This window comes from Atta colombica, unplaced genomic scaffold (genome assembly GCF_001594045.1).
Source record: "Atta colombica isolate Treedump-2 unplaced genomic scaffold, Acol1.0 scaffold45, whole genome shotgun sequence".
Classification (NCBI taxonomy): Eukaryota; Metazoa; Arthropoda; class Insecta; order Hymenoptera; family Formicidae; genus Atta; species Atta colombica.
In genome coordinates this window covers 300,264-310,478 of record NW_017259534.1, presented here as the reverse complement: position 1 = coordinate 310,478, position 10,215 = coordinate 300,264, and the positions used below count along the sequence as shown (strand labels likewise).

Sequence of the window (10,215 nt, the reverse complement as noted above, 5' to 3'; positions counted from 1 at the left end):
TATTATTATATTATTATTCTATTTCCTGATTGACAGAGGCATTTAAAAAAAACGTTAAATTGAATAAATATAAAAATAATATAAAAAATGTAATATCATTCTAAATACATAACATAATATTGTAAAATTATTTCTCTTCTTTTGTTCTTTTCTCTATTAAATAATTCTATCTGAACAGATAACATTAACATTTTATAAAATATAAATACAATTATTTAAATATTATACTCTTCAAACTAAAGTATTTATAAATTACTCATTTAATCTTATTAAAATTTACATTAAAATTAAAGTATTTAAAATTTAAGAAAAGAAAAAAGTAAAAACTATAATTTTACGATATCACATATAATTCACACAAAATTATATAATCACATAAAATTATAATGTTTTGTAACTTGACTAATACATCTAACAGAATTATATTTTTTATTATAATTGTAAAAACAGAAAAAAATATTAAATTTTGTTGAGCAATAAAAATCACACTATAGAAATATCCAGAAAAATTATGAACTTATTAAAAAGTATTCTGAATAAATATCATTTTAATATAGTTTATTGACAGACATAATCCAAAAACGAAACTAGTATTTCGTGTAGATATCGAAATCGAAATCATTCTATAAAGATGACGGCATTCAAAGTCGTGAAAATACTGACACCCTAGATAATAAGGCTTTCTTCTTTTCTTTCAACCAGCCAGCAACACGTCCGTGATCAAAATTCATCGACCGTATGCGACTGCCATCAGCTATAAAACCCGGTTGACATCGACCGTACTGGCATTCGGTGTTTAGTCTGGCGAATCGGTGGTACCGCCATGAGGATCTTAACCACTTTTGCGTCAGTAGCCCTTCTGGCCATTCTCACGAATGCACAACGAACAGAAACTACCTTCGGTGTCTTGCAAGACATTTATCACAGGTAAGTTACACTTATCATAATTCTTCGATATTTATAATTCTATAATTATAAAAAATAATATGTATTAAATCAAATAAAAATGTCCAGATTAAAAAGTAATACTTTATAATTATATGATGCAAAATTATTATACAAAATACGAATTTGAAATATTTCAGATGTACAGATAGCGAATCTATGTTATCTTGCGTTAAACCAAAAGTGTTAGCTTACGTCAACAATGCCATGAAACAAGACAAATTAGCAATTACGGAGGATTTAGCAATAGTTAAATCTCGTGATGTGCCAGAGCATAAGGCGGAAGATTATTTTCCTTCACAATACGATGCCGCAGATCCATCCAAGAGAAAACTCCTCCGGACAATGATGCTTGAGAAATTGGATGCATACTTGTCAAGCCATCAGCTTGAAGCTAAACTACCAGAAGCGATTATGGGATCCAGCATTGTCCCCAGATCTTTAGTTGACAGCATGCCAAAAAGTCTCACGATTCCTCTTAGTGATTCTTCTAGTGAACAAGGTAACTTAATACAAATAGCATAAATTCCGGTTGACATTATCTTATATTCTGTACTTTAAAATCTGCATTTCTATAGTATAAACTAATGGCAACGAAAAATAACAACAAATATATCATAATTTTTAATAATACAATTTCATGATTTCTTGAAGGACGTTTTAAGCAGATTTTATTTCTACTTGCAGGTCGTGGTTTCGTCAAGAAAGTAATGATACCATTCTTACTTGGTCTCAAGTTCAAAGCCACTGCTTTAGTACCTCTTGCTCTTGCCCTCATCGCCTTGAAAACATGGAAAGCACTGACCTTGGGTCTTCTATCAATGGTTCTCAGCGGAGCGATGATACTTTTCAAGTTGACTAAACCAAAAATTGCTTACGAAGTTGTTCATTATGGACATCCACCTATAGAACATCCCCCTCATTGGGACAATGCGGCTCACGGACCTTATAGAGCCTATAGGAAATAAAAGTCATTTTATCATGTGTAGATTTATTTAATATTTATTTATTGTTAGTATTCCATCTGTATTATTTATGTAAAATAAAAATTTTTACATGAATTCATTAAATAAATTTTATTGCTTTAGCCTCACCTATTCTGTTTTAATACATATATAAACTATCATTTTCTTTAGATATAAGAACGCTATTGTTTTAACAATAAAAAATAACTTATAAAAAAATAATAAACAAATAAATAAAAAATAGATTGCATATGTATAGAATAAATTAGCATAGTATGTGAAATGCGTAAATACATTAAAAAATATTAAGATAGAATTGTTTTAAACAAAAATTTGTTTTAATTTTATACAGATTGTTGATTTATATAATCTGTATCATCAAATTGCTTTCAATCCTTAAATATTTAAAAATATTATTTCTCTAGAAAATTAAATATATATAGTAATACAAGGATTATTACAAGCAGTGTATGTATGTGTTATACAAGCAGTATATGTATGAAATGTTTGTTGGCATACGCAAACTTGATTTGTTTCCAGTAAACAGAAAGTTTTGAGAACAAAACAAATAGATTATCTATTTGTTTTATTTATACAAAATACAAAAGATATTAATCGATATTTCATCGGATAGATGACCTGAATGTTTATGCAAACTTGACCCAAAAGTTCCAGTTGTCATTTCATTGTTACAAAAAAGAAGTCGGGCAGGAAGAGGGAAAAGTCTTCAATGGTATCTTATGCGTATTGCGCGCGTGAAACTCACACGCAATGCGCATTGCTGATGTATCCCGAACAAACTATTTTCCTTTAGATTTAGGAGCTATAATTTAATTAGGTCTGACAGAGTGAAATTAGTAATGTCTAGATATCAGGTTAACGACATAAAGAGACGTGAAGAGAACATGAAGAGACAGGAGGGAATTTTAACGTTTGTAGCGTTGATGTGGAAAGCATAATCGTGGCATGAATGAATGATTGACTCAATGCCAATGTTACAACAACTTGGTGTCAAGGATAAAAGATTCTTACTATGTATACATGACTTCCGATTATTTGCTACAAAGAAGAATGACTAAAAGGACTAAATAATTAAAAATAATTAGAAGAATAAACACTTTTCACTCATTCATTTTTCTTTAATCTTCCCTTTCATCTAACTTATTCAAAATTAATTTTTATCTGTAACTTAAATATTACTTATAATAATTAATCATATCAAATTCTTATATGCCGTTTTGCATTCAGATCATTAGAATTATTGCTAACATTTTGCACAAATTTAAAGATCAAGCAAATTATTAAAGAACCGAAGGATTTAATAAATTATGTAAGTAAAATTGAAAGTCATAATTATTTAGTACAAAATGTTGTTGTTACAATAATAAAGATTAAATTAAATAATCTGATTACATATTATTACATCAGTTTTTATATCTCTATACTTATTTTCAAAAAAATTATTATGTACTGTAATTTATATTATATAAATAAAAATTTCAATTTTATCCAATGATAAAACTTTATATAATGTCATAAAAATCTTTAAAAGTTGTCATCCTATCCTCCTATCGTTTCTAATAACTTTTTAAATCCGCCTCTCACCTGAATTAAATTTGATAAAATCTAGCTGCGTTATAAAAAATTTAATTTCAAGCCATGCTTCAAAAATATTCCATGAACGACTATCATCATAAGTAAGTCTTCCGATATTGTTCATTATTGATTCGTAAAGCAAACTCTGCTCATTAATATCATAGATTCCATCGCGTTTCATGAGCGAAACATATAACCTATCGGGGGCACTATCCCGATTCGGCGTCGCGTGCCGCGTGTCGCGCGATCTCACGTTTGCTCCGTCTATCCTCCCTCATTAGGTAGTCGTAGCATGATCTGTAGCGAGGCCTCAATAATCGAAGACCATACTGAACGAAAAGAAAATCCACGCCCGGATGGAAGTGGGGGAGTGTTCGGGAGCGTGCTACGCGATTCTTCAACGTGCATTGTACGATTTGACGATAGGCCTTCGTATAAATACCGTACTGCCCAACTCATTGGCATCAGTCGTCGTGCTACGATCGTCCTTATTCATTATCCACGAACAAGTGTACAAATTTTCTTCAGGAATCTTCACGAACGGATATACTCTCTGTCAACGCCATGAAGATCTTCATCTTATGCAGCCTACTAGCGTTGGCTGCTGCACAACCAACTAAGAATGAAAATTGGAAAAGTGCCATGGATGAGATGGTAGATCAATCTAGATCTGAGTGTTCGCAGAAAAATGACGAGATCGCTTGCATGAAGTTCAAGGTATTTAATCTGCTCGATCAAATCTTCAGCAAGGATAACTTCAAGGTAAGTATCGGTAACTCTCTTTAATATAATACATATTATTCAAATAGTGTGAATGAGTGAATGAGTGAGTGAGTGAGTGAGTGAGTGAATGTGTGTGTGTGTGTGTGTGTGTGTGTGTGTGTGTGTGTATGATACAGTTACTAATTTTAATTTTTTTATTTTTTATTTTTTATTAAAATTTTTTATTTTTTATTTTTTTTCACTTTGTGAAAATAAAATATGTTATTATAATAAAATATAATAAAATTGTTAATATAATAAAATTGTCACTTTGTAAAAAGTGATATAGAATATCAGAAATATCAGAATATCAGAAAAGTGATATAGAAGTTCCGTAAATAACTTATACATAACGTTAACATAACTTTTTTACTTTCTATTTTTGCAGATATCCGAAACAGTAGAAGTTACACATAACTCGTACCCCATTGAAACAACGTCTGCTCGTAGCGAAAGTTCTTTCCTCGATACTGTACAATCTTACTTGGCCTCTCACGACGTGACCTTTAAACTGCCACTAGACTCCACCGTGAAGGTGAGCTCGCGCAACATCGAAGACGATCAACTCATTTTCAACGTCAAGTTCGGCCAGGGCCATGCTGTCGATGAGGCTCGTAGATCCAAGCTAAAGAAAGTCATCGTCCCTATACTCGTGTTCGTCTTGCTGAAGGCGATGACTCTGATCCCTCTGGCCATAGGTGTGCTTGGTTTGAAGGCCTGGAACGCTCTGCAGCTCTCTTTCTTCAGTTTCATTGTTTCTGTCGGCATGGCCATCTTCCAACTTTGCAAAAAAATTGCCGCCGATACTCACGCTGCACCTATTGCTCACGGATGGGAATATCAAACTCAATACAGATCTTTCCAAGATCAGGATCAACTCTCGACGTCGCAACTTGCGCACAATCTTGCATACTCCGCTCATGCACAATCTTAATGTCACTATCGACCTGTAGATGCTTTTGTAAAATACTTAGCTTCCTATTTTTACTGTCTATTTAATAAATTATTATTGCAAATCATTTCTATGCTTATTTGAAAACCTACTTCTCCAATGTCGCTTTTTTTACCATTCGATGCTAAAATTTATTAAAAAAAAAAAAGATTAGTCAGATTAATGTTTTCTTAAATTTATTATAATATTAAATCAACACATCTTTTTTCGTTACAAAATTATATGTACATAATAAAACTAGAAATACTACAATTAAACTTATACTACAACTTATATTAAATTAAATTTACATTAAAAAAAGGAAATTGATTTAAATTTAGAGATTAATTATTTGTTCATTATTTATTTATTAAAACATTTAAACATCTTTAAAGTTTTGAAAAAGGTTCAAAACATCTCGTTTTAAGAATGTTCATTTCTTCTATGCGTAAAAATATATAAGTAATTTATTTTAAATTAATTTTTTATTTTTAATGACTGATAAGAAAAAGTTAGATAATCATTTCGTCTATTGTGTTTTCATGACTGATTTAATACTATGCTTTAATTATATTTCTTTTTTATATTTAATAAAATGTTTACATTTTTAATCAATCATTTAATAAAATCTTGTAAGGTTTTAATTAAGATTTAAAGAAGTTCTATATAATCATGCATGCATATATGCGAATGTGATCAGTGATCACTTTCGTTTCTTACGAAAGTTGATTGGAGAAATCACTTTAAAAAAGTCATTTCACTGTTTTAACATATTACGTGACCTGCAATTTTTATGAAAATAAAATGTATGTACATTATATCTGCATGTAAAGTATATATCAATTTATATGTGTATTATATTTAGCTATTCTCATGAATGTTTACATTACATCCACCTCTCTAGATGATTGATATATTGTATTTTAAGATATTTTGAAGAATAGGAGATTGAATAAATTAAAATAAATAAAAATAAGTGAGTTAAAATTTCAACTTGTACCTATATATTAATTATGTTATTACTGTATATGATGTGATAATTATACAACTATTTTTATTTACTATAACTTAATTAATAAATCTCGACATACTTAGCAAATACACACACACACGCGCGCGCACGCACGCACGCACGCACACACACACACGCGCGCACGCGCGCGCGCGCGCACACACACACACACACACACACACACACACACACACACACATATCAATAATAAATCTCTTTTTTACTATTATTTTATTTTTAATTTAAAAGTAGAAATAAATATGAAAACAAAATAATTAAAGTATATTTTAATAATTTCATGGAGAAAACAAATATATTGTACATAAACAACATCAAATTAGTTTCGAAAATAAAAGTAACTTTAAAAATCAATATTTAGAACAAAAATTTATTATCAATATTTTATAAAGAATGAAAATAATGTAACTGATATAATATATACTGATATAATATATACAATTTCTAATTTTTTATGACGAAAATTTTATCTCTCTTAGCATCATAATAAAATTTAATTATACGTATGCTGCTTTCTCTCAACGAATACTATTGCAATTCATGTCATATGCATGAAGCAAGTGTACGGCATCATAAGCAGTGCATAAATCATTGTAATTATTGTAAAACAATGTGTTGCATCGTAACGCTAGAATAGTAGTATCGCATCTGTGTAGCGCATATATACTCTTGGCTTGAGATTTTTAAGAGAGTCCCTACAGTTACTCATTCTGTTAAATCATAATTATGTGTAGAAGACATATGGGCCGCGAAACGCAACTGGCACTTTACGACGAATCAAATAAGAAAATTCGCGAAGGTGAAGAGACGCGAAACGTAAGTTCCGTTTCCCGTATGCGTTGCATGCCATCATGTACAACGTACGCGACGCACAACAATCGATACATGTACACGCACGAGTGAATGAGCGTGAGGGAAGTTTGAGGGGAGGAATTGGAGGTACGCTCTATGCCAGTGAAATTTGAATAATTTCCCTTCAATCGTAGATTCCCGACATGCGCGACCGAATAACATAGATTCAAGGGGGACAAATTAAATAAAAGGGACGGGCCACTCCTCCGTCAGTCGCAGTTCGATTGCCGATGATCGTTCACTTGCACAGGTGGATGATCAATTGCTTTTATTGACACGCGGTATCGCGAAAACAACGAGTGGAATCCACACGAGACGGGAAGGAAGAAAACACGGATAACTCAAATAATTTTTTATAAAACGTGCCAAAGAAAGAAAATGGATATCAACATGCGACTGACAGCATCAGTAGCCGCGATCATTCTGTTGATTGGATCTTGCGCGGCTAATCAGGACTTTTTGTTAAATTCCTTGAACGAATGTATAAAGATGGAATCCTGGACGTCTTGTTTGAAGCATCAAATTTTGACTCATCTCGATAACAAATTGGGAACTATTACGGAAGCGAGATCACTCGAAACCGTTGATGAGGCGATCATCGCTAGGACCTTCAAATATCTCAAGAGTTTCGATTACGGAGTTGATTTACCTTTTGTCGATGCAAGTTTGAAATACAGACCTAGTAGAAGCCTGGCTGATCTTGACATTGAATTTAAGAACAATGACGTAGATACAAGTCAAGCTCGAGGACTTTTGAAAAAGAAGCTTCTGTTACCGTTCTTGCTGCTGTTAAAATTGAAGTTAAAGGCTCTAATGCCTATTTTTGTCGCTATTATTGGAATAAAAGCTCTAAAAGCTCTTGTCCTGTCAAAGCTTGCCATTCTTATTGTGATTGGATTTGTTGCTATACAATTCTTCAAGAAAGGCGGCATGATGATGCCGATGGGTATGTATACATATGTATAAATACTTAATATTGTAGTATTCTAATATTTAACATAAAGAGTAACTTTCTGTATTTATTATGAGAATTACAGGTAACTATATATCGCTATTTTTTAAATAATTTCATTTTTCTTAATTCATAAGTAATTATATAAAATAATTTCACTTTTTTTTGTATAAAAATATTATTTTATAATTTATTAAACGTTCCAATATTTATTAAAATGTAAAAAAGATATTGTATGAAGATTTGTATTAAATTTTGAAGAATAATTACAGCAAAAAGATTTTACACTTGCGTGTAATTTTCATAGAATGCGTGAAAAGTGAAATTTCAATCGTAGGAATGACTATGGAACCGGCATCGACTTATGGTGCTCCATCTATGCTCTCGACGACGTCGAGCTACGATCCCGTCAATACATGGGATGGTAACGGTCCTTATTCCCGTGTTTGGACGCCAACCAATGGTATGGAGGCCCAAAACCTTGCTTATAGTTATTACTCGCCAGGCAGCTCCAATTCATACAGCTCAGCAGGATCCTCTTCATCGTCCTCATCTTCAAGCAGCTCAACGAATTACAACTGAACTCGTCCTAAAGTCTCTCTAATGACGCATTGATCAATCATCCGATATTGCCCTTGTGAACGCATTCCCGATCGTACGTCAGCAATAAGTTACGACCAAAGAAACACCAAATAATCAAGTAGCTCGCTGACGATCGATGACATTGCGATGTCAATTTCGTTAACGAGAGCGCCACATTCAAAGACTGTCGGCTCCATGCCGACTATAATTATAGAATCGTTTTGTCGATTCAACAAAAGTTACATTGAGCGGATTTGTTAACTTATCGAGAAATTAGTTGCGCTAATTAAATTTTTGATTAAGTTTAAGAGTTCCGTAATATTCGAATATTGCCTGATATTCAGAATGTCGCAATTAGAATCAATTTAAATTTTTTTAAAGAATTATTCGGAACATCGACAAAGCCGTTCACTTTTTTCTTTAAGTGTAACACCAAAAAATAATCAACAATGAATATCAAAATATAAAAGTACGTGAATAATATTGACAATATATAAATAAAAGATATATAGAAAAAAGATATTGTCAATATACAGATAAGTTGCCAAATACATTTAAGCGATATAAGATTATTTTTTCGGTGGACATTGATTATTTATTTTTCGTGTAACATAATTATTTATTATTATCTTTGCATTTGTTAATAAAAGCATTTCTTGTACTATAATAAATTGATATTTCGTATACATTTTTTTTTCTTATTTTATTCCTATACAATTTCTGTAATATTCTCAAATAAATACATCAAATAAATTCTTAAGAAAAAGTGTTTCCTTAGGAAAAATTGATTAAATACTTAATAAGTGATGACATTTCATCAATTATTGAAATATCATTAGTTATTGGATAGTAATCAGTATACTGAAACACTTTTTCTTAAGGGAATAAATTAAATTTCTTTTGATATGAATAAATTAAAAAAAAATTAATTATTTCAGTAGAATATATATTTGAGAAATTTAATTTCTCATCAGATCCATCAAGCTCCTGTAAGATGATTGTTACGTACTATGATGTATGTAAAGTCTGTCACTAATCCTTTAAATAATATAATTACAATATTATCAAGAATGGAATTTAAATTAATATACTTAAATAATTAAAAATAATATATATAACGATATTAATGTTATTATCAACAAAAATATATATTTTATTTAAGAAAACATTTACGATTTTGGAAACTGTAGATTCTTCAGTTGGTAATACCGTTACAGTATCATAGCCAAGTAAAGAGAACAATTTAAGATGGCGCAAGGAACCATTGGAATGTTCCAAGATGATCCATGGATCATACAACCTTCTTTATCGACCATTATAATTTATTATGAATAGTTGTAATTCTTCGTAAAAAATTACTCTAAAGTTTCATTGAGTACACATTAGTGTTATGTTATAAATATTAAATTACAAACATATGATCATAATTAACTTATTTATATTCAAATATTATGAAGATGATTTCAAATAATTGATTTTTATTCAAAATAATCTTCATTCTGATATTAATAGAATCAAAGAAATTATTTTATTCTATCAATAAATATAACAAGATTATAAATTGTGTTCTTTCAGAATATTATAAATAATAAGATAGAAT

The 10,215-nt window shown here is 30.6% G+C and overlaps 3 protein-coding genes across 3 annotated transcripts; all 3 read left to right on the top strand.

Annotated features, from left to right (window-relative positions):
• The first annotated feature begins 805 nt into the window (after positions 1 to 805).
• Positions 806 to 1,913, top strand: LOC108691311. Its single transcript, XM_018198985.1, has 3 exons — positions 806 to 927; positions 1,086 to 1,447; positions 1,633 to 1,913. The coding sequence occupies exons 1-3, from the start codon at positions 824 to 826 to the stop codon at positions 1,911 to 1,913; spliced, it is 747 nt and encodes a 248-aa protein (XP_018054474.1). The 5' UTR covers positions 806 to 823.
• Positions 1,914 to 3,988: 2,075 nt separating this feature from the next.
• Positions 3,989 to 5,209, top strand: LOC108691295. The gene is made up of 2 exons (XM_018198967.1): positions 3,989 to 4,268; positions 4,657 to 5,209. Exons 1-2 carry the CDS (start codon positions 4,071 to 4,073, stop codon positions 5,200 to 5,202), a joined length of 744 nt encoding a protein of 247 aa, XP_018054456.1. The 5' UTR covers positions 3,989 to 4,070; the 3' UTR covers positions 5,203 to 5,209.
• A 2,101-nt stretch (positions 5,210 to 7,310) lies between these two features.
• Positions 7,311 to 8,862, top strand: LOC108691294. The gene is made up of 2 exons (XM_018198966.1): positions 7,311 to 8,027; positions 8,371 to 8,862. The coding sequence occupies exons 1-2, from the start codon at positions 7,460 to 7,462 to the stop codon at positions 8,613 to 8,615; spliced, it is 813 nt and encodes a 270-aa protein (XP_018054455.1). The 5' UTR covers positions 7,311 to 7,459; the 3' UTR covers positions 8,616 to 8,862.
• Positions 8,863 to 10,215: the final 1,353 nt, after the last annotated feature.

Excerpts from the sequence above, each read along its gene's own strand:
- LOC108691295 (XM_018198967.1), top strand. The coding sequence starts at position 4,071 with ATGAAGATCTTCATCTTATGCAGCCTACTAGCGTTGGCTGCTGCACAA. Across the intron at positions 4,269-4,656 it reads TCAGCAAGGATAACTTCAAG|ATATCCGAAACAGTAGAAGT; the intron begins GTAAGTATCGGT and ends CTATTTTTGCAG.
- LOC108691311 (XM_018198985.1), top strand. The coding sequence starts at position 824 with ATGAGGATCTTAACCACTTTTGCGTCAGTAGCCCTTCTGGCCATTCTC. Across the intron at positions 928-1,085 it reads TTGCAAGACATTTATCACAG|ATGTACAGATAGCGAATCTA; the intron begins GTAAGTTACACT and ends GAAATATTTCAG. Across the intron at positions 1,448-1,632 it reads TGATTCTTCTAGTGAACAAG|GTCGTGGTTTCGTCAAGAAA; the intron begins GTAACTTAATAC and ends TTCTACTTGCAG.
- LOC108691294 (XM_018198966.1), top strand. The coding sequence starts at position 7,460 with ATGGATATCAACATGCGACTGACAGCATCAGTAGCCGCGATCATTCTG. Across the intron at positions 8,028-8,370 it reads CGGCATGATGATGCCGATGG|GAATGACTATGGAACCGGCA; the intron begins GTATGTATACAT and ends TTTCAATCGTAG.